The 25423-nt window shown below is 40.1% G+C and overlaps 1 protein-coding gene across 1 annotated transcript; it reads left to right on the plus strand.

Annotated features, from left to right (window-relative positions):
• Positions 1–24035: 24035 nt before the first annotated feature.
• Positions 24036–25141, plus strand: LOC148505840 (cysteinyl leukotriene receptor 2-like). The gene has a single exon (XM_088447653.1). It carries the CDS (start codon positions 24036–24038, stop codon positions 25086–25088), a length of 1053 nt encoding a protein of 350 aa, XP_088303779.1. The 3' UTR covers positions 25089–25141.
• The last annotated feature ends 282 nt before the right edge of the window (positions 25142–25423 follow it).

Below are 25423 nucleotides of genomic sequence, written 5' to 3' on the forward strand. Positions count from 1 at the left end.
AATACTGTAGCCTGTGAACTCCAGGCACTAATGAGTTCCCAGCGAGGCTGCCCAGTGTTTTAAAGTACCAATCATTTAAAAGGCAAAACCAGGATGGTTTTGACTCTTAAACGATTGCTACTTTAAAACATCAGACAGTCTCGCCTAGTGAACCTCAAATGTTATAGTTAGACTTTTTCTAAAGACACTGCGGTTCTGTATCAGCTGCATCTATCAACATGTACTGTAAATTACATTGAAGTGCCAAAAGTCATGGGATAGCAGTATGTAATGGTAGGTGTCAGGGCCGTAACTAGACTAGTGCGACCTGTGCCATGGCACAGGGAACCGCAGGGCAGGGGGCGCTGTTTGGGCCTGTCAATTTTCCTGTTTATTATCATTCTAGCTTGTAGCTTCCTCTTATTGTATCCCCAGCATCTCCTGGCCTCTCCTATCTCTTCCCTGGCCCTTCCCCATGCTGCACTAAGGATTGCAGATGTCCTAATTAATTTGGGCTCTTATTATCTGCCCTATCCATCTACTAACTGTAATGTATTTATTTTAATGTACGGTACTGCTATTTATAATATTTTGTGAATACTCACTGAAAGCACGTCTCTGGTCTTAACCCAGTTTCATCTCAACAAGGTATGACAAGGGAAGTGAAATCTCAGATCAAGATTTGTATGTACAGTACAACTGATTCCGAATGGGTCTCAATCACATTATGCCATTCCGGTTGCCTCTGAATAAGGCACTATGGGGGAGATGTATCAAACCTTGGAGAGAGATTAAAGTGGAGAGAACCAACCAATCAGCTCCTGTCATTTTCCAAACACAGCCTGTAAAATGACAGTTAGGGCCAAATGTAATAGGGTGAGAGTGTAGAAAATGTGAGAGTTTAGCAGTAACCTCTCACACTTTTTAAACTTGGCCAATGTAATAGAGTCTGAGAACCATGCAAACTCGCCTGTTTTTAGACTCAAAAAACTCTCACGATCTAAAATCTCATCCAGATGTTTCCCATTTTGAAGATAAAACTTGACCAATGTGAGAGATTACTGTTAAACTCTAACATTTTCTAAAATCTCATCCTATTACATTTAGCCCCTAGAATCTGATTGGTTAGTACTTTATCTCTTTTCACATTATCTCTCTCCAAGGTTTGATACATCCCCTTATGTGATACAGCTCTCATATTGGGTAAATATAACATGTTAGTTGAAAGGTACACTATGTATCTAATACTATGGTGCAGCCCATAATATAATGCTAATTTCATAGTGTTACCTATTATTGATTACATGAGGCAGGGACAATGTAATTTTGGGGTACCAGGGTTACAAAAATAATTATTATAACAACACATTTATAATCAACTAAGCAGATCTGCATACAAAAAGTAATTTTGTTTAGGGAAATCTGTAGAAATAACCAAATACACAGCTATAATGTAAAATAACTGTCCTTCTAAGGTTTTGGAATAGTGCTTTGAGTACTTGCCTCTTCCTGGGTGTGGTAAAAGGACAGTTAGAGATTATCAATTTACTTTTAACTTTTCAGCTGGAAACCACGGAACAACAACAAAGGCGAGTACATTTTTCCTGTACTACATCAAATTACACAATATATTTTAGAAGAGAAATATATAGAAATTAAACTGTACTTCATATATAGATAACAACAAGCACTACCAGAATTTCAACATCACACTTCTTTTTGATAAATACACAAACTTTTTTTAAGATTATATGTACAGTATCTATGTATATATATATATATATATATATATATATATATATATATACACATATATATATATACTGTATATATACTGTATATATAAATATACAGTTTTTAATTTTGTTAAACACTTATTCATTTTAATGTAGGTTGTCCTTTGGTAAGCGTGTCACATGTTCCCCAATCTAAAGTCATCTAATTCAGCGTTTTGTTTATTCTTATTTTGGCCCCTAGTTGATGTTCATTACCTCATCTTTCAGTATGTGTAGTCTTTAAAATAAAGTAAGATATTTTTGGTCTGCATTTATTTGTGATCAGCTGAGTAACATTGTTCTAGATGGAAATGTAAAATTATTATTATATATATTTCTATGGGTAATGATCATATGGAGACAATGCAGCCAGTAATGATAGTGTGGTGACTTGTTCTACAGTGATGTCCCATTGTTGATCGCTATCACAATTTCACCCAAATCTAGCCACTCTCTACTCATGCCCAATCCCCCCCCCCCAACCCCCTAACACACACCTCTTTGTTTTTAATTTTCAAGGTGCCTTTCAATAAGCATAGCCTAAATTGTTGTGAGATGTTGCAAACTGTGTGCAATTTAATACTGGCTTTAAGGTATGCGTTATCTATGACAGTGTCATTAATGTAATTGTGTGTCAATTCTAAAACTGTGCTCGCATCCTCTAACATCCAAACACACAAAAAGCAAGTACTGTACATTTTCACCAATACTGATGGTTAGTAATAAAGGGAGGATTCAGGAACAGCATTATCATAGACAACATTTGTCATATTTGTTTACACTTTTACAATTTGGGAACAAAGGGCCTGATTCAGAGCCGGACGCTATTTGCGAACGGTCGTTCAGAAAAAGGGTCCGGCTATTTAAATTGAGCGCTCGCTCTTTGCGGTCTAATGACACCTCTATGTCTGAGCGAGCGAACGAAACATGCGCTCGCTATTTTGTAAAGACGCCCCCTGGCCGTTCGCATCATACGTCATCTCCGCTATTTATTAGATTAATCGAGTACATCGAAAGGCGTATGAACTGCTCGCTATTCTTGTGGTAGCATTTTCCTACCGCAATCATGCGAGCAGTTCAGGCTAAAAGACAACCAAGTGACGTGGTCGATGACGCAGCTTTGTTAATTATGCACACCCATTAAACGCCCGTTTTGACCATTTTGCACGCCTGCGTTCGGATCTCCACTCCCCGTTTTCAAGCACCTTCCCCTGTTACCACCCACAAACGCCTCATTCTGTCACTGAAATTAGCAGGCCCTCGCTGTTTTGCGAGCGCACGATTTCCGACCGCAATGACTGGTTGGCGCATGCGCATTACGACCCATACGCATGCGCAAATGTGCGAACATAGCTCGGAGCGAGCGAGCGGCTCTGAATCAGGCCCAAAGCTCTCAGAATTCTATATTTTACTTTCAAATGTGTATTATTTTCCTTTAATTGTGATCTTTGCCAATCCTATTGCCTTTCTTTAAAAAAAAATAAAAAAAATAAGACAAATGTGATGCAATACGTTCCTGCTGATAAGAGGAAGTTAAAATGGTGTAAAATATAGATATTACACACAAATGCATGCTGGAAAACATCAAACTTCCCCGTTTAGCTCTGGCTGTTCATTCTCATGAGGTTTCAGTTGCTCTATATATAGTAAGACTACATGTAGTACTTTAAGTTACATTAAGAATACTGTAAGCATTAAACTTGCAAGTTCACCAGGTAAGCTATTTGTCAGTTTCATTGTACGTAAACATCTTTTTTAAACTACCTTTGTTATATTTTTAAATCATTAGATCATTTTGACTGCACTTTTTTCCCCTCAAAACAGGCTTCTGTGCAGTGTGTTTAGGACCCATATTCTATTTTTCATGAAAGCACAAGTATATAAGTCTCTTATTTTATTAATTGCATATAATAATTACAACAGTCATGTGATTTATATTCCTACAAACGAAGAAAACAATCACCATATATTTAGAGCTTTTACATTTTTATTATTGATAGACATTTAATTTACATTAGCCAAAGTAACATTTTTATTAGTTCATTATTCATTGCTATGTTGCCATTTAAAAAGGAGAAGGGTATGGCAGGCTAAAGACAGTGGCTCATTTTTTAGTAGTGGCTAAATAATCATTGAATATACTCCTTGGGTTTGGAAGCCTAGTACGTTGAATTGTGTGATCTACAAACCTAAAACAAAAACCAAAAAGAACCTTTACACAATAGGGATTATACACTCACATACTGTATGGGGTCAATCCAATTAGGTGCGAGTTCCTCATGTCCGCAAGAAAGTGTAGCTGTATGCCGCACTTATGGTACCTCTGGACTAGCACATTTCTGCCATAGGGCTGTGAGCAAAAATGTGCGAGTCCGGGTTGAGATCGAGCCACACGGGGTGCGAATTGCTGCGCCACTGCAGGCGTTTCTGTGCCATTCCAATGGCAATTTACCCCCTTCGCACCTAATTGGAATGACCGGTATGTATTGAATATAACATTTATAGCATTTGTCCTTGACACCTGTTTATTAATGTATTTACTGTACAATATCATGATTCCAGGTAAACCTCCAAAGGTCATAACGCATTAGACAATATGTAGATACTGGATATATTTTTCTTGCATCAAGTTAATTTAGTGTGTTTACATAATTATTCTGCTGTCAGCATAGGCATCAGAATGGGGATGAGGGGGTGGGGGGCGGCAAAGGGGTGACTCGCCACCCCCCCTAAACATTTGAGACTGGCACCAGTCAATATACTGGGTTAGGGGGGGTCTGTGCAGTCACTGTCTAGGATTACCATGGGCAGTGTCCAGATGAAGATCGCCCCCTCTCTGGCTGCTCCTCTCTCCTCCCCACTGCACCTATTTCCGGCCAGTGTGTGGTTAGCTACTGTGGGCTGGCCCCTCCTCTGGAACCAGCCCTGCACCCTTCTCACCTCTAACTTCACACATTCCTCCCCTTTTCCGCTCAGCTCCCCCACCCTTGACCTTGCTGCCACCAACCCCCCCCCCCTCCACCCCTGAAATTGTGAAAGAAATTTTCCCTCGAGATTTCTATATCAATATGATTCTAGAGAGTAGTGTATATTACACAAATTGTGACTGACACATACACACAAACATTTATTTATTTATGTATTTAATTATTTATTTATTGAGCATCATGCTATTTAATTCCTCAAGTTTACCCCCTATAGCAGTCAAAATAAAGACTTTTACTGTATGTGTGTGTTATTTTCCTATAGGAAGTGTCAGATGGGAGTGAAAAGTCCTATTCATTTCATTGCATGTGTTACTCTTTCTTTCATGCAATGAATTTATATTGCCTGAATCCTCGAGCCACAATTTAGGTGGCAAAGAGATTCAGGGATAGCAGGATTTAAGCTATAATGATTGAATATTTTTAAGGTTACAAAGGCTATATATATTTTTCAAAGTGTAAAAACACTTATTATATAAAATAATATATATTTCCCCAATTTCATCACAGCTTGGCCTAATGACTTCTTCACTAGCTCAAGTTGTTTGAATAGAAACTACCTAAAATGCATATATAAATGAGTAACCCCCACCCATTTCATCATAATGCAAAAACTCACAATGTGACTGTGACCTGACAGAGAGTCCCATATACTGCTAAGCCAATCTCATGCATTTGCTCATGCTGGATGCTTGTGATTGGCTGAAGGTTAGAAAAAATCCATTCTAATCATAGTCATCAGTAGCAGGTGCTCATAGACAGTAGTTGCATTGTTTTGCATTTTGTGAGGTGACAGATTGGAGGTTTATGTCACTACTGACATATTAAATGTTGTCTGTGTTCTGTATGACTCACACAACTCCGTGTTCTGTATGACTCACACAAACATATAAACAATCAATAATAAAAAGTCCTGCCTAAGTCCATAAGAGTAGGTAAATCTAGGAATTTCTAATCCTATTTGTGTAAACTTGTATAATACAGTACCATTCAATGAAATTGGAATGCACAGTCTCAAAAATATGGGAAAAAGATTTTTCAATTCAATCTAAATCACAATTGATAAATATTAAATAGCATAAATTCAAAACCCAAAGCGAAAATAATTTATTACAATATCAAAATTCCTTTGGGATTCCTCCTATAATAAATAATGCTCGGCGCACACTACATATGAATCACATAAATTTTGTAGCTCCCAGACATCAATTTGCATTTGTATATAAGCACTCCATCCAGGATCCTTCTACAACAAATAATGTATACAGTTTACATATTTCAATACAAGAGCTGCAGTCTCCCATATATTCTCATCTTGAAAAATTTGACAGCGTAGGTCATGATACAAATTCCTATTCAATGTGATCAATTAATTAGAATAAGAATAAAAAAAGGAGGGGGAGGAGATTCTTCCAGTACTGTATAAAGAAAGATGGCTGCTGCAGTTCATCTGTCAGACGACATAGAATGATGTGTGAGCGGATCTGAATCCTGTACCTGCTGGAATGAAAAAAGGGAGGTACATCTGCTGTTGAAATCACCCCAGGGTCCCATCTGATGTAAACAGCACAGGCTAGTGCACCAGGGGAGAAAGCAATGAGAGTTGGGTGAATCTGCTGCTAGGTGTGTGTGGAAATCCACAGTGAACACCCAGTGAGCGGTGCCCTCATGCCCTCCCCAGGAGTGGAGTGGAGAGGGAAATCCCTGTACTCCTGATATGCACCTCAGGCCCAGGGCCGTAGCTAGGGTAGTGCGACCGGTGCCATCGCAAAGGGCACCACAGGTCAGGGGCGCTGTTTGGGACTGTAAAATTTCTGTTTATTATCAGTCTCACTTGTAGCTTCCTCTTCTTTTATCCCCAGCATCTCCTGGCCTCCCCTATCTCTTCCCTGGCCCTTCCCCATGAAGCCATGGCCCTTTTTTTGGTGCATTATGTCCCTTCGAAAAATGAGGGGGGCGCCAATGCTCTTTCCGGCACAGGGCACCAAAAGGTCTAGTTACGGCTCTGCTCAGGCCCCTGATATTTAGTATAGTGCAGTGGCAGCCAAGTGAAGGAGCAGAGAGGAAAATGCCTGAAAGAGAAGTACCTGCTGTCAGCTGATGGCTCGGTGCAGGCACGCTGCAAGCAGGGTCCTGATACTTTTTGCTGGGCAGGGCTTCTTCAGTGCAGAGCTTCTGGGATGCACTGAATAAGCTCCACCCAGTGAAACATACCTCTGCCCGCCCTCCCCATTGTAGTCACCGCAAGCCTCGTGATGTACTTCATTGGCGCACACTCCACAGCGGTAATCTTTTAACCGCATGCTGACTCCTCTGCTCACCAACTACTCTCGTTGATGTTTGGAAGGGGGGATCCCATTTTTTGGGGGGGGTTTCCCACTGTTCAAGGATTGCGAGACCTGGGGTGTCCAGTTTTGGGCTGGTTTAATTCTTTGGCAGAAGACCCCATGCTGTGTGTCTTCATGCTGTGGCATTACCACCCCAGCTGGTTCATGGAAAAAAGGGGGAATTGGTGCTGGTTAATGGAAAAAAGGGGGAATTCCACACTTGGTTTGGGGGGGTCCCACGCCATTTTTTTTTATTTTTAACTGTTTAGCCTCTTTTAATCTAAAGAAGAATACATGCACAGATCATAGTGGTCTGTGCATGTTTCTTTTTTATATGTGTTACATGTCGATTTTTAGGTTCTATTTGCATTCGGTTTTGTATAGAAAGTGCAAAGCTGAATGCATTTGCACCTAGAAAAACCGACTAACATCAATGCCGATTTTGATATCAAAATTAAATGTTAGTAAATGAGAAATTTTGGCAGTGCATTACACAGTCAATTTTGAGTCGATTTAAATCCCTTAGTAAATATACCCCTAGATGTGTGCTACTATTTACTTATTACCAGTTATTAATATAGCACAGCACTATATTTTTGGAGCGCGGGGAGAATATACAAACTCCACACAGTTAGGGTCATAGTGGGAATCAAACCCATGATCTCAGTGCTATGCTGCAGTAATGCTAACCATTACACCATCTGTGCTGACATAGACAAGTAAGTGTGTATTGTAAAAGTGAAGAATGCAGAGTGATTCTAAACTATTAGCTTATTCTCTATTGTTTGTAGTGTAAAAGGTTAAGCTCGGACTTGGATAGAGAGGGTAGAAAGAGGAAATTCTCTATGGAAAGCAGGAAGAGCATTCTGAGAAGTAGAAGTGCAGAGGTAAGCTGCTGATGAGTAATGGAAAATAGTGACACAATTCTGCAAGTGAAAATGTAAATAGCTGCAGAAAGGAAACAGATGTTAAAGCTACACTACCCATACTTGCCTACTCCCGGAGAAAGGGAGGTAGAAGCAAGAGGTGGGATGGGTTGCTGCTGCGAATGGAGTCATTGTGGCTCCATGTCCCCTGGTGTCAAATGCCACTATTTGGGGAATACGCATCTACTTTGCTGGGAGTGGAGAAGAACTTACCAATAAATGGGGAGATTAGGTAAATATGGTTCTACCACCTACTATCGGTGCTCTATGCATCTGTTTTTTTCCCAGGGAACTGCAGGCTCTGTATTAAAGAAGTATCAAATCACTGGCATTCACCACTTTAAAATGGCAAGGAAAAGTGTGAGTGGAAGAACAAATTACATTTTGCATTCATGAAATTGTGATTGGTCCTCCAGCTCAAACCCTACCGTTAGGGGTAAATGTACTAAAGGTCGATTTTAATCAATTAAAAATCCATCTAAATTGATCAACATCAATTTTGTGTTTCCAGGGCTCAATCACACATTTACTAACACTTAGAAATCAATCCAACAAATCGATGCTGATTGATTTAAATTGATTTTATTTGATTAGAAAATGTACCCCTTAGTTTTAAGTCTGAGCAGTGAAATGAATGGAGTAGCCCCAGTGGCTAGGGGTGGAGGAGCATGTTACTATAATGTTTTCTTCACTTCTGTAATAGCCCCAACATCATGGGAGTAATAATTATTGGCAAGCAACAAAACCAATTTGCATCATATGCTTATGATGTTCTCCTATCCATCACTAAACCATATATTATGTTTCCCAATTTAGCTCAGACAAAATTAGATGATCAGCAGCCTCCCAGATTATAAATCAATGAGGACAAATCTAAGATTCTTGATCTGAATAGCTGCACTCCCTAAAAAGGAACTTTATATTTCATTGGTAGCCCCAAAAACTGAAGTACCTTGTACTCTTTCTAACAAGATCTAATGATAAACTGTACTTGGCTAACTTTCCAGCATGCTTCAAATTTGCACCGCGCATGTGCCAAGATAGTGTGCGCATAGAGTTGGAGGTGCAATTGAGGCGCATGGGAGAAGCACGGTCTCAGAAATGTTCTCAAAATGTTTTTGGCTCCCATAGAAGGCCATATGCTGCACCTGCCATTGGACTGATACAAGTTTTGATGGTGCGACCAATAGTGCATCTAAAGATTCTTCAATCTATAGTTCAGCTGATGTACACCAGGGAAGGGCTTTGCAGCAGCATTAGCATAAAGTCTCAGACGTGGAACTGGAAAAAGACGCAGACATGGACGCGGCTTCATCTGACTGAGAATCAACCCCATAGTCCAATGGTTCCCAAACTTTTTAGAATCACAGCACCCTAGTGTATCAGTATTGTTTTCATGGCATCCCTAAGCCAAAAGTTTGTTATTGAGAAATTCAGAAAAAAATGTAATAAAGTAGTAAAGTGAAGTAAGTTGTGCTGACCTGTCATGCTTAGGGTCAGTTATGTGGAGGACAAGTTTGCGCTTCGGTTTGTCCATATATTGTCCGCGGCACACAGTTTGGGAACCACTGCCATAGTCTCTTGCTTTGACCATATACTGTAGCTGCAATATATTTGATTACCCTACAGTACACTAAGCTCCTATCCCTATGACTCTCTCCTCTGATACACATCCCCTAGTGGTATTTAAAGATAGTAACAACCTGAAATTCACTCTGGGGCAAAGTCACATAGCTTTATACCCTTCCCTGTGACCTTGCAACTTTTCGTATCTTCACAGAATGTGTAGATCGTTCCTTCAGATTCCCTCTCCCTCAGAAAGTTATCTTTCAGTAGCTCCAAATACGACATTTTACAATTCAAGTTCTAAAACCTACAGTCCATTCAACTTTCTTAATAGTTCACTCTGCCACCAAATGTTTAATATCCACACTGTATCATCTGCATCTGTCTCATAATCAACCTCTTAAGGATGTGTGTGAGATTACATAGGAATGCAGGGGAGACACTGGTTCCATAAGACTGGGCTAAATGTAAAGCTATCTTAGCTAAACATCAACAACTATAATACAACATCAATCTCAGTATGAACAAAAGAAAATTCTTTGAAAATGTCTATAAATAGTATAGCGTGCCTTCATTCATCCAAGCCATTTTCCCTAACTCTTTGAGTCTGTATTGGAGCTTGTGTGGACAGAGAGGTATACGGCTGACATGACTGAAAATCTCAAACTATTGGGCTGAAATTCACACAATTATAAAGTCTTACACTGGCTACAGATTCTGATTTTTCCACTGTATAATTTGCTTCTTAGACCCCTTCCAGTGACCTAAAGCCCATATTAATTCCCACTCGCTCCCTCTGCACCGGTGGTTCTGAACAGTTCACAATCTGCGCACCATTGAGTGCATCATTCACCCTTGCATCAGCCTATGGCAGGCACAGTGTCTGCTTTCCAACTCCGTATAAACATGGCCTCTGTGGCTGCCGCTCTGCGACTGAAAATGCAGCCTGTGGTCACTAACACGCCTCTGACACTCCCAGCAAACCCCTGAGACTGATTTTTTTTGCATTCACTTCAGACCACCCCCCAGTCAATACCCAGCAACACCCATGGTTTTGTCTCGCATTCCTAATTCCATTGATCCCATATGCAACAGCGTACACTCAGTGGAAAGCATGCACCATAGGGGCTTTCAGTATTTGTCAGCATGCACAGTAGCCAATAATCTCTCAATTTTGCAAACATCAGCATTGCATTCAGTATGCTTCCTTCTATGAATCAGTTCCATAGTTTCAGAGCTGTGACTAGAAATATAATTTTTGAAAGTGCTTTAGGTTGGCATATGTTGTTGTTTATGGCGGATGTACTAAGCTCTGGAAAGTGATCAATTGGAAAGTGATAAACTACCAACCAATCAGCTGTTATCATTATTCAAACACAGCCTGTAACGAGACAGTTAGATGCTGATGCATTGGATGCATACACTACATACACTGTTCCCAGAGGGTTTAAATGAAACAATACAAATGGATTTATAAACTGCAAGGGATTGAATGTGAATTTGATATATACTATTGTTTGAGCATTAAACATGGGAAGTCTTTGTATGGGTCATGATACGCTAATTATCTTTAGGACTTAAAATTGTCTTCTGTCTGGAATTTGATTGTGCGATTTGGGAATGAATATATTGTCAGTCTAGAGTTACTATTACTACTATTATTTTTTTGTGTCTTTTTTATTAAATTATATATGAACAGATCCCGTTATCCATGAGAGAATGGGTTAAACTTGTTAGGGTAATGGGTGGGGAGAAACGCGTCAAGGTCATACACTGTGGACTGTTTGTTTGTCTTTTTGCCTTTAGCCACTTGAACATGCAATTTTGCGGACATTTGTGGTATTGCTCATTTCCCGGACTGCGATACACAGGTTGCAGCAGTAAGATTGGAGCCGCAGGAGGGAGTTTTCCACCATATCCTTCTGGTACCCATGGAGCCTCTGTTGATGATAGACATGCTGTGTTGGGCACTACATACCTCAGCATCCATATACCTGGCAAGGTTGGTGGCTGCTGGTGCAGCGCGAACGCAGACAAGACGCTGGAGCGCAACACAAGCCGGGATTTGCTATTACCGTGTAAGCCATACAGGAGACTTGGTGCAGGTCTACATAAGCATTAAGGAGCCTGATTATTAGACAACGTCTCACGAGACATTCATCACAGTCTCTACAATTGGTGACTATACATTATCGCATTTAAGGATAAATTTATGTGCCGGAAGTTCTTTTTTGCATTCTATATGGTCATGGTTAAATAAATGCACAGTTAAAAATATATATATATGTCCTGTACATTTATTTAGGACCTTTTTTGTGCAATAGATATATGTATTATATATGTATATGTCGTCAGGAAAGATGGCAACATTGTATACTGTCTATTAATATGTTTTAAAGGGATGAACTGCTGTTCATATTATGTTGAATACATTTTTAAATTGTTTATATTATAGATTATTGTATAGCTACTGGCGCAGACACAGGGCCTGATTCAGATAGCGCTCGCAAGCAGGTCAATGTTTGGCCACTGCGCATGCGCCGCCTCTGGCGTACGCATGACCGGGCCCCAGCGAGCGACGGCAGCTCCATCGCTCCAGGGCTCACTACAAGACGGGGCGGCTGTCGATGTTGATTGTAGTGTCAGCAGTGGACTTCCTGCTCTATTAGAGCAGGAAGTCCACTCGGGCTTGCGGGAGCCAAGACACTCCCACAGGGTCTCGCTGTAAGCCCAATGGAGGCGATTATCTTGACCATCGCCAGGCCGCTCGCACTGGCTGTGGGTGGTCACCCACAGTTTAGTGAGCGGCCTAGAGGCCGAAACTATAAATAAAAAAGACCCTGATTCAGAGCGAGCGCACGCAAATAGTGTGCGCCTCTGAATGAGGCATCCACTATCCATTTCTATGTTTTTGGGGTTTTTTAGGGTTTTTTGACAGAGCCCTGCGTTTGTCAGCTGCAAGTTTCTATACAGGACAGCCTCTGCTAAATAGCGTACCTTACTTTTTTACAGTTATAGGGCCCATACACCTACGCGATCATCATCCGATCCGATTCACATCGGATTACCCTGCAGTCCCGTCGTTACCATATCTTTTTTTTCTTAGCACAGGATCTGCCGTAAGATCGATCCTGTGCCTCACGTGTTCATTATGGGAATAGGGACAAGCAGTCATTGAAATGACTTGAATTACCACAATGGATCGCATGTAAAAAAAAAATGCCACGTTCTGAACAAGATACGATGGAACATATGTGCTGCACATATGATAATAAGATACGATTGAAGGACCCACGGGAGCGCACATCGGATGAAAAAATGCACGATTTCAACAAGACTGTACGTCAAGTCAAAAATCGTGTGATCGTCTAGAAATCGTGTAGGTGTATGGGGGCTTTGAGAAGCTGAGTGTCTGGTAGTTTATTACTTTCCAATTTATCACTTTACAGAGCTTAGTACATCTCCCCCATATGCTGAAAACATAGGACCACACCTTAATTGTTCAATTACATTATTGGCTCCTTTTTCGAACTCTCTGCACAGACTTTATTGTAATGTTATTATAATTATATGTATTATTTATTAAATTATGCAATCTCATTCACCTGATCCTTTATTTCAGTATAATATTATGCCCCGTGTCTTGTCTGCACACTGGTCTCCTGCTGCACAGCTATAAACAACACCAAATACCTTTATTAAATGAGATTATGTTGCCTTGAAGAACCCCAAAAAGTTTTTTTTCTGTAGACATAAAGATTTACCAATTAGTCCAGACGAGGGATCAGTGAAATAGAATAATAAAGAGGGACATTTGGGCAAATAGATGAGATGAGTTGAATTACGCTGGGCACTAACAACTGTGCTAAAAGTAGGAGTAGTAATCTGCCAGTGATGGACATTCATGTAAAATCCTATTGTCCCTCATAATCGTCCTCCTGCCAAAAGAGAGAGACACAACAAATTGTAGGATACTTCTGATATTTTATGCAGCCGAGACATTCAAAAGATATATTGCAAGAACACTTTTAGAAAATAGCAAGGAATGGAGGTAAGAAAAGTATTCAGCATCATGTGAATAGAATTATGTTCAAACAGTGTGACTAATGCATGATTTCTTTACCTTGTACAAATATATAACAGGACTAATCCCATAAAGTCATATGTTCTAGTTCCCACCATATTCTCAGTGACTCTCAGACTGCTAACTATATATAAATAGTGATCACCAGCCAGGAACAAATCTTCCTTGATTGGTAAATAGATAATTCAGTACTAAATTCTATGGGTCCCATTTGTTAAACTTTGTAAAGCCATAAATCCTGCAAAAATGGGTTTATGGCAAAAATGAGTAATTTTGATATTTAAAATGAAATAACATTTATTAAAAGCTAAAGAGCGAAATATCACAGACTTCAAGCTTGATTCATTACGGATCGCTATTGCGATCGCAGCTGCGATTATGCACGCAGGTCTATTGCAAAAATATGCTAATGACTGCAATCGCAAAGCTATTATAGAGACGCCCACTACAGCTTTCGCACATCCGTAAAACATTGCAATCCTGCATATACATCGGGAACATTGAGTAACATCGGCCCCTCAGGCACAATTACAGCAGGTCTCACCTTACTCAGAAATTGCTAACCTCGTCACACACAGTGAGTACTCAAGCTGTATATGCTGTCGCAGTGGCTAATTTATGCACGCCCCTGTAACGGCATTCAAACGGACAGGTACAACTTTGTGCTGCCGACCACCCCCCCCCCTGTCAACACCCCAAATGCTCACTTTCTGTCACTCTGCAATGGGTCTGTGTGGTCTCCGCGATCGCAGTATGATCACAGTGGTGTGCATTACGCAACAATTGGCTGTCTATTTGCATAATCGTGATCCATAATGAATCGGGCCCATCACCATTTACAAACCTTTTACTAATTAATGCCTTCCTCATATGGGGGCTACAATATGGGGATATTTAAAAATCTCAGAGAAGCTTAGCTTTTGGGGCTTGTCTTTGTTAGATGCTGCCATTAGAAGGTAGCGTTAACTGTCTTTCTCTTATGGGCAAAATCCAGCCTCAGAGGAATCTTGTGATCCCTTCCCATTGGGCTGGAGCTCCTCCTGAACCTTACTGCAGGTTATTCATCATCAGGCTGCAAACCCATGTCTGAACCTGGTAGTATAAGGACAGTGAAAGCTTTCACTATACTATTTTATGTTTACCAGGATAGCCTCCTATCAGAAGTGCTGTTCTGGGTGAACCTTCTTGATAAATAGGGTATCGTCATAAATTGCAGTGATATGAAATGATAACAGAACATTGAGAAATATTTGTGAATTAGCCCCCAGTATATCAGTACAGTGGATTACAGAATAAAACAATAGGTTTTAATAAAGCCCTCTGGTTACAAGCTAACAATTATATTCTCAAAGGGCCACTGTGTCTATGATTTAACTTATTTAAAATACAGTATAATGACATCTTTTAACACAAACATATATATGTTGAGAGATCACATACCATAGCAGAAGTTAAGATCTTTCGCAGTCTATAGAACATTATTTATGTCACTAAATAAATAAAGTGTTTTTAGACACTAAAGGCTTCAGTATGTTTCTGTGGGTTTATCCATAGTAAATGTGGTGATCATTGGAAAGATGCTCTCTCCACAAGAACAAACACTGACAACCAAAAAATGTGGTCCATCAATGCTTCTTCATTGTTTGAAGAATGCCCCCCTGTGTGCCCACTGCACGCCCACCTCATGATTCCTGGTCCTGCCCTTATCAGTTTTACGGGTTGCGCATGCACCATAAACTGCGCATGGTAGAAACAGTGAAACATCACAGCAAAGTCCAACTTACTAATACTTTGTGACCACCTTATTTATTCATTTAAATATTTAGAAATTTATCCTATAATACTGCTTGGTTTAGTCTGATTTATGTATTAAATTAATCACAGTTATTTAATTGAACACCACTGAAGTGCAATAAAATTCGAATGATCATAAATGTGCTCCATTAAATAACTCCCTTGATGTGCTCAACTTCACTGATTGGTTGTCAGACATCTGCACCCCCAAAGATGTTGCTCCATTGGCCGGTAATTCCTTGTTCTTGTCTGGTAAATAAAAGTATAGTAGGAGTGCAAAGTTATAAAAGAGCACTTTCATTGCGGTTTTTCACTTTTGTGGTTTGTGATTGACCTTTCTTAGATATATTTATACTTACTTCCTGAAATGCTTCTATTTATGAATATTATTAGGCTTAATGTTTAAGTAACCCCTTAATCCAAATGTACATTTATGAGTGGCATGTTCAAACCAGTGGAACCAATGCATTATAATGTGTAGTCACTTGATTCACCATATTGAACCAAAAAACAATGTTTCATGTTTTTCAGATGTGGTTATTGATCCCCCTCAGACTAAGGGGTCTATTTACTAAGCAGTGTTAGGAGACAGAGTGAAAAGTGATAAGGTGCCAGCCAATCAGCTCCTAACTGCCATCTCAAGGGCTGTGTTTGAAAAATGACAGTTAAGATCTGTTTGGCTGGTACCTTATCACTTTTCACTCTGTCTCCTAACACTGCTTAGTAAATAGACCCCATAATGTACGTATAGTAGGTGCCCATCTGGTTTGGAACTGCCCCTGGAACACATCACATTATCAAAATACTGCCATTTTAGGATGACCTAATGATTTCATTACTTTTCTATTGAGTTACTGCTAGTTCCGCTCTGACTGACTTATTACTCATTATTGTAGTATACTGTAATATTGTTTTTAAAATACAGTATAATGCAAATACTCTCTCTTTCCACTCTTTGAATCTCATTTAAAATTCTTACTCCACAAAATGAAAACTAACTTTTCTAATTGGGCTTAATGTTAGGTGCACCAGCAGTTGCCACATTCATGCTACACAGATCATCAGTTCAATGTCATCATTATGGGACATATGGGGTTTAGAAAGAAGGTGCAGATGTTCTCTAGAGTTTATGCAGGGCTGCTCGTAGGAACTTAGAGTATAGAGGCAATGAGGAGACAATAAGAGACAATGGGGGTAATATCAGATGGGAATAGGACAGGCTGTATTGAAGAGGATGGCTTTGATAAAGACATTGTAAAACTGAAGGTTGGGAGAGAGTCAGGTCAGGTGAGGTAAGGAGCTCCATAACTGCAGAGAAGCACATGAGAAGTTTTGGGGGTGGGATGGGAGGTGTCTATCAGAAAGACAGTGAGTTGTTAGCAGCAATTCCAAAAGAATTTGAGGTAGGATATTTATATGAGGGAAGGGTTCCTGAAATCTTCTGAACAAGGGGGTGAGTATCTTGAATTGGATTTTTGAGATTATAGTGTAAAGATTTGCAGAACAGTTTAGCGGATGTGTAGTACTGTAAGATAAAGATCAGTCTTGATGTGAAATTGTATCTACTATATATATAAAAGAAGAAGTTTGTTTGTTTGTTGGCAAATATCCCCACAGCTCTCAAGGTAAAGCTGCCAAATCTTACATAGTTATTTAGTATTGAAAAAGCAAGCTATTAGATCTCATAGTGACAACGCGACAATGCGACAAAACGACAGAGCGACAAATCTTATATATAAAATACATTGGTTTGTTTGTTTTGTCTACCTGGTTATGCATTCAGACACCTCTGCACTGATTGGGATGAAACCACTGTGAGGTGGTCCAGTTGGATCCTGGCCAGGTTTTATGGGAGTTAGGGTTCCGGTCGGACTTCCCTTTGGTCTGGGATGCCTAATGGAGTGGTTGGGGTCCCTGCCAGACATCACAGCAGAGTGCATTAGGCAGAACTTTGACTCAGGGAGCCTGTTCTGGGCCTTCCACTGTATGGATTTGGACAACATCCCATAATAAAACTTAATAACTTGAAGATACACTCCTGCACTGATTGGGATGAAATCATTGCGAGGTGGTCCAGTTGGATCCTGGACAGGTTTTAGGGGGGTTAGGGTCCTAGTCAGACCTTCAGGTGGTGTATGCTGGACAGAACTTTCACCCGAGGAGCCTGTTTTGATCCTTTCACTGGATAGATTTGGATCAAAACTTCACAGAGGGGTAACATTAGACCCCAAAAGACCTCCTGTTGGTGTGGCAAATGGTCTGGGATGCCTAATGGAGTGGTTGGGGTCCCAGTTGGATCTCACAGTGGAGTGTGCCGGCCAGAACTTTGACCCAGGAAGCCTGTTCAGAAATGTGGAGCCTAGTCTGAGCCTTCCACTGGATAGATTTAGATGACATCACATAATAAAACTTAATAACTTTAAGGTTTAAACCCTGGCAATGCTGGGTACTTAAGCTAGTATGGAATAACAGATATGAACAGGTGTCAGCAGTTAAAAAGACATTGATGAAATAGATATGGTTTTTGGTAATGTCCACAGTGAGAAGGGGAGTATTCTGCCAATGTTTTGAAGGAGGAGCCAGCATCAGAGAGTGAAATGTATAAATGGCACTGTGAAATTGTGACCTTGAAGAATTGCCCGGCACTGTAGGAGAAAGAAGAGACGCACTTGAAGGAGGAAGTAAAGAACAGAATAAGAGTAGAGTGGGAATAGAGTGGTATAGATGTGCACTACAGGTTATAGCAGGATGCTCATAAGAACAATCAGAGGAGAGAAGATGAGGAGCTCAGTTTTGAACTTGCTGAACTTTAAGTAACATTAGAATCTTGTAATGGACATTCAGGATTTGGGAGAACCTACCCAGGATTTACCATTTTCTTCCATGCTCACATGGAATGTGTCTCATCTATGATTTTATTTGGAGGTACTGATATTCCATATACCCAATCTACAAGTCAAATTGAGTCAAGCTGAGTCATCTTTACCTATGTGTAAGTTAGACTACTGTATACATTTTATGCCATAGATGAATATATACATTGAAGTAATTTCATCTTTCTGAGGTGAATGGTGAAAAGGTTTCATCTTGGAATCCATCGTAAAAAGTTCCTGCATATATTCTATGCAGACAAACTTTTGGAGATGTGTTCCTTTATGTATTATAAAAGGAGAGCACTGATTTGTGTTTCACTTATAAAGGATATTATTGACTATACGGAAACTCAGATTTTCAGATATTGGGACTGATTCTGAGTCGGTCACAATTCCAACCACTTTGTGTGTTCGGAGGTCCCATGGAAATATCTGCATGTATTCTGAGGCAGAGGCATCTATGCGACTGCACCTCCTCCAGCTCTCTGCACAGAGAGCAGCCACCTTTACTATCATCAGTATCTGCGCTAGCCTATCCTTGGTGCAAGAGATGAAGGAATTGGATGGATTTTAGTCACATGTGAGAAGTGACTGAGGAGCATACAATTCAGAATTGCTCATAAATACTTTAAGATGTGTAAACAGCCCACGATGCATGAGCAGTTTGATAAAAAATTGCTCAAGCCATCTATATTCAGGCCCAATATCTCTAAAGGATACTGGATATTAGAGATGAGCAAATTTGTAGCAAAATTTAGTTTGAATCGGGTTTTGTGGAACAGGTTGTTGCACAGAGGTATTTAGTTTCAGTTATAAAATCTTATCAAATATAAATTACCGTTTTTTATCACTATTTTCTGGAATGCAGGTTCTTACCGTATTTGTAAATTAGCATTTCTTGAGTATGACTAGAGCTGGGAAGATGATGATCAGGCATTATGCTGTGTGGTATGGTTGTGGTAAGTCGGGGAATACTTAAGGCTAAATTCAACTGGTGCAACATGCACAACTTTGCAGCCAAATGTGGAACTAGGCAAATATTTAGCAGAACAGTTTTACAATTTTTCACATCTCTACAAGAATTGTACTTCCTCGAAGTGTGTTTATATAAGTCCATAGAAAAACTAGTGGGAACTGTCATAAGCCAGCAAATCTTCAGCAGCTTGGGCAGCTGGATTTATTAAAAATCAACAGATGTGTCCACATACATCTTAATTCCCTTCTAGTCGCATCATGCCGTGACGTGACTTAGTAGTGCCGAGCATCTTCTTGTGTAACTTTTTACCTTGAAATGCGTCTTATACACAAAGTGATGTGAATAGGACGCATCAGGTAAGATGTATGTGGACACATCTGTAGGTGCATTTTATATTTAATAATATTTAAACACTGCAGCCAAATTTGAATATGCAGCGGCTTTGAAAAGCCCTGTATAGTAGATTTAGTAAATTTACCCATTAGTTCCTTAACCAGAGGTGGATGGCTCACATTTAATGATGTATGTACAGTAGGCCACAGGTTCTCACACTTGGTCCTTAGAACCCCAAACAGTGCATGTTTTTCAGGTCTCCATCACAAATGAAATAATTAGCTCCACCTGTGGATCTGTTAAAATGTGTCAGTGAGTAATGAATACACCTGTGCACCTGCTGGGTGACCTGGAAAATGTGACCTGTGTGTTTGAGAACCACTGCAGTAGGCTATTGCAAGGGCCATTGAGAGATCAACGGTGCCAGGGTACTGGGGGATGTGACCAAATCCTGGAGGCATGGCCACACCACATCCTAAAAAACTAAATATACTGTTTGTGGTGCTGCATGCTGCAAAGGGGGATATTAGTCTCCCTCAGCAGCTGACTCAGGCCCCTCTAACATGTCCAGGCAATCTGTCCCTGTCCCCTCCGTTCCTCTTGGTGCTCCTGGCTATTGCTGCATAACCTGCAGTACTTAATACTACATGTTCCTATTGTAACTTGAGAATACAAGTAAGGAAAATATTTTAAAAAAATTCAATTTCTCTTAATATGTTACCGTTTTTTTTCCTACTTTACCATTAGTTATTGGTGACCCAGCATAATTAGTTTTATTTTTCATGTTATTTATGTACTTATGGATTAGAGGTGTGATCCTATACAATCTGTTTTTAATCTTCAGTTTTAACTAGAGTGATTTAATTTTTACACATTTTGTTTAATTTATTTTATTTCCATAATGATGTTTCAGTCCTTTTTTAGTTTTAATACTTTTCATTCTTCCTTTATCGTGCCTGTTTCCTTATTAGCTACAATACTTTATTATATAAATACATTTAAGCTGGCCACACATCTAAAGATTATCTGTCCAACCAGCCAACTAGTTGATTGGTTGGAATGAAAATCTGGTAATGTATGGGAGTAAATGATGATCAGCAATTTGCTCCTAAATGCCAGAAAACACATGAAAATGGTCGGTCAGACAAGTTTGTTAAAAGTTTGATCTAAACAATTTGTTCAAACAACAGTTTTTGTCCATTTTCTGGTGTTTGGGAGCAAATTGCTGATCATCGGTTACTCCCATACATTACCAGATTTTCATTCCAACCAATCAACTAGTTGGCTGGTTGGACAGATAATCTTTAGATGTGTGGCCAGCTTTAGTCTTCCTTTATTCCCCTCAGTTTGTTGCCATACAGTATGCACTTGCAGCATTAGTTATTTATGTAAAATATAAAAATGTGCCCATCTGGCCTCTGCTTTTTTTCATCCTCCATGCTTCAATGCATCATCGAGCTCATCATATTATTCTCTTACATCATTCTTGCAAACTTTGTTATTATAACTCAATATTAACTATAGTATGAGGAGAGGCCCATTTACTTTCAGTACATTTTTATGGTAGGTGACTTATAACAGGGCCGAAACTAGTGTTTTTGTCACCCGGGGCAAGACAGTAATTTGGCACTGCCCTCCCCCTGGTAATTCCCCCGCAGCAGTGCACCTATAGTAATGCCCGCTGAGGTAATGCCCCTGTACTAGTGGCCATATGGTAATGCCCCCATAGTAATGCCCCTGTAGTGCCCAAATAGTAATGCCCCTGTAGTCCCCATATAGTAATGCCCTCTAGTAATGCCCCTGTAGTGCCCATGTAGTCATACCCCTAGTAATGCCCCTGTAGTGCCCATTTAGTAATGCCCCTGTAGTGCCCCCTAGTAATGCCCATGTAGAGCCTCCTGTAATGCCCCTGTAGTGCCCATGTAGTAATACCCCTAGTTATGCCCCTGTAGTGCCCATTTAGTAATGCCCCTGTAGTGCCCATATACAGCCCCCTGCTAATGCCTCTGTAGTGCCCCCTGGTAATGCCCTGTAGAGCCCCCTGGTAATGCCCCTGTAGTGCCCCCTGATAGTGCCCATGTAGAGCCCCCTAATAATGCCCCATGTAGTGCCCCCTAATAATGCCCCTGTAGTGCTCCCTGGTAATGCTTCTGTAGTCCACCTGGTAATGCCCCCGTAGTGCCGCTTACACACACACAAAAAAAAGAAATAAATACCTTAAACCCCGCTCCTGTGACCGCCGCCGTTGGGTCCGCCCGGCTGCTCCTCGGAACTATGGGAGAGACGTCATTACGTCTCTCCCATAGTGCCTGTGGGGAGAGCCAGAAGCTGGAGTTCAGAAGAGAACTCCAGCCTCCGGCTAGCGCGGCGCTGCAGAGAAGAGCCGGGCGCCCGCTGGTAATAACATCTCAGCAGGCGCCTGCCTTAGAGTCTCCCTGCGGCGCCGGGCTGGAGGTCACTGATGCCGGGTGCACGTGCACCTCCAGCCCCCCCCCTAGTTGCGGCCCTGCTTATAACAAACCACAATATGTAATTTACTAGTGTTCATTTCTCTTATTGTTCAGTTTAAAGAAAAAATAGATGTTTTATATACACAAAAATCTGTACCCTTTCGTATCTATCCTACCCTTTCCATGCATACTGCATTCTTCTCAAATCATGACCTTCAAAACTCAGTTACACATCATTATGATCTTCCAACATCATTCATTATTCTACACTTATTTTGTTTGGAAAGACTCATCTCATTTGTTACCAAACATTTGATATAGTTAATGGCATTTTCTTCTAATCCCTTCTCCAAGCCATGTTTACCTTTGGTAACTGTCTACACTAAATTGCACACTTCTCCTGTCTTCCCCCACTCTCTGGTTCCTTGTTTGAGATCTCCTCCAGCCATCTAACCATCTCTCCCAACTGCACAGTGGCACACTTCTCATTGAAGTGCAGCCAATCCATGTTGTAGAGCTTGTAGACCAATAACAAATCAGGCCAGTTCTTCAAATGTCCCGAACACTTCTGCCTACACCAACTTCTCAGTCACCTATTAACTTCCCAACACCCTAAATGCCTTTCAGTTTTAGCGATTAGCACAGGTAATATTTCAGAAACCTGACTCTCACATCTGTACTCATTTCCTGCTTCCATTCCCAGTTATAGGATTGTTTTTAGGCTGCACCACTTATAAAATTCCCTCCCTTTGTACAACATTTCCCTCCTTTATACAAGACATTCACTGAAAACTCACCTCTTTCTGTATGCTTATCAAATATTCACGCAATCTTCATAACCTCTTACCCAATTACCATACTTCTAAAGAGTGCGCTCAAAATTTACATGTATTCTCCTTCCATATTCAATGACCTTCTGACTCCCAAACCAACATTGCTGTGTGACGGGATCACACTGCCCCCCAAAGCAATGTTTGGCACTTAAACTCATGAATCAAACTCCTGTTCTATAGACTGTAAGCTTGTGAGCTGTACCCTTTTACTACTTTGTTTGTATCTTAGGGGCCTATTTATAAAATATCATGTCAAAGGCCAAGAAGTAGGTGCCAGGTCTTAGGTTCCAAAAAGAGCCAGTGTTGGCAAATTCTAAAAAGACCCGGCTGAGCCACTGCACATACTGTAGGTGGCCAGTGGGCTATTCATGATCTTGTCCTTAGAGGGATTTGAAGGCTACAATGGGGAAAACATAGGGGTCCATGTAAATATATATTGTTGGTAATAATAATAATAATAATAATAATAATAATAATAATAATAATAATAATAATAATAATAATAATAAAACTAATAATACCTTAGATAACTATAAATTTTATGAATTGAAATTCCCTGAAATATTTAACCTCAGTCTGCTTCAACAATGCTGTCACCGAACAGACATTCCCTAACAGTAACCAATTTGGCATATTATTGTCAGAACTATCTCCCTCTATCCCTATTTACCTCATAGTTTTTTTCTTCCATGTCTCTATCTATTCTTCATTGGCCTCAGCCAGTGCTTGCTCAGCAAACTCATTTCATGTTGTCAAAGGACCTCAGTGTTGTCAGGTGCTCATTCAGATCTAGAAACCGGGTTTCCAGATGAGAAACTTGCTCAATTATGCAAACAGTATCTGCCATCAAACATGTTGTAGAAGTCCTTCCATAGAACAAGATGTATGCGGGCTTACATTACCAATCATGGAAGATATGTTGACACATTTACATAATATTTTTATTACAACTCCACTAAGTGAGTTCCTCTCAATCTTTCATATACCGTACTGTATAATGGCATTGCCATGTTTCCTATACAACGCCAGTGGTTTATGTAATGTTAGTTTACGTTTTCATAATACAAATTTACCATGCCCATGCCATTAATATGAAAACTTAACATACTGTATGGTTTTGTTTTCACCTTACTAGATGGACAATGAAAGTCATCTCAACAGTCATAATCAATCTTGTCCAACAGAAGATGAATACAAGTACCTGGTGTATACGTCCATCTACATAATTGTTTTTCTCAATGGGCTGCTGTTTAATGGGGCAGCTGTATATGTTTTCTGTAAGATCAGAAAAAAGAAAGGCATTTCTACCATATGCTTACTAAATCTTGCAATAGCCGATCTCATCTTCATATTGTATCTGCCTCTGAGGATAACCTACTATCAGAAAGCAGGGACCTGGATCTTTGGAGACGTCCTGTGTCGCATCACCACATTCTCTTTCTATTTCAGCATGTACTCCAGTATCTTCTTCTTGGCTTTTCTGAGTGTGTTCCGGTATATGTCAGTGGTGCACCCTGGAACGATTAATGTGCAGAAAGTTATTAAAATTTGTGCATGTGTCTGGGTTTTTACAGGTGCCAGCACATCACCCTTCCTACTGTCTGGCACCAGCATCCGGGATGACGTTATAAGGTGCTTTGAGCCCACTGTAATGTCAGCATGGAAAAGAATAATGTACATGAATTATTATGCTTTGATTGTTGGATTTATGCTCCCACTACTGATGATTTTGGTATGCAATGGGCTTCTCATCAGACACATAATGTTTATGCCTATGGAGAAGAAAAGTATTAGGAAACATGTTACTATGATTGTCCTGGTTCTTCTGGTTTGCTGTGTTTGTTTTTTGCCATACCACATTCAGAGGACTGTCCATTTACACTATTTAGTTCATCACCCAGACATATGTAGCTTACATGTTATTCTTCAGAAGACTGTTGTTGCAACACTGTGTTTAACTGTACTGAACACCTCCTTGGACCCCTTGTTGTATGTATTTATAGGCCATGGATACAAAACATGGCTACTTTTAATATGTATGCCTAAGAAATCTATAAAGGAGAAACCTGAATCTACTGATTCTAGTGGTGTCAGTCAGGTGATGGCAGAGGAAGTTCAAATGACTGAATGTGCACAAGAACCCAGCAATGAAACAAGTGCTCAACTGATAACCTCTCAGCACACATAAAGACATATAATTATGTGTTTCATGTAATGACTTTGTGAAAAATGTTTGCTTGTTTTTTAAAAACAATGTACAAATCAGCTGTATTGCGTTATATCAAATTAAGCATATTCATTGTTTGGTAGCATTATTATAATGGCAGAACATGTCACAAACTAACAAAAACATAATCTGCAGGGATAAAACCAGGCAAGACAGAGGTAAAACACTATTGGGTATATCTACTAAACTGCTGGTTTTTAGAAGTGGAGATGTTGCCATTGGCAGCCAGTCAGATTCTAGCTACTATCTTCTAAAAGGTACTAGATAAATGCTAAGTATAATCTGATTGGTTGCTG

This window comes from Taudactylus pleione, unplaced genomic scaffold (assembly GCF_031769625.1).
Source record: "Taudactylus pleione unplaced genomic scaffold, aTauple2 ptg000436l, whole genome shotgun sequence".
Classification (NCBI taxonomy): Eukaryota; Metazoa; Chordata; class Amphibia; order Anura; family Myobatrachidae; genus Taudactylus; species Taudactylus pleione.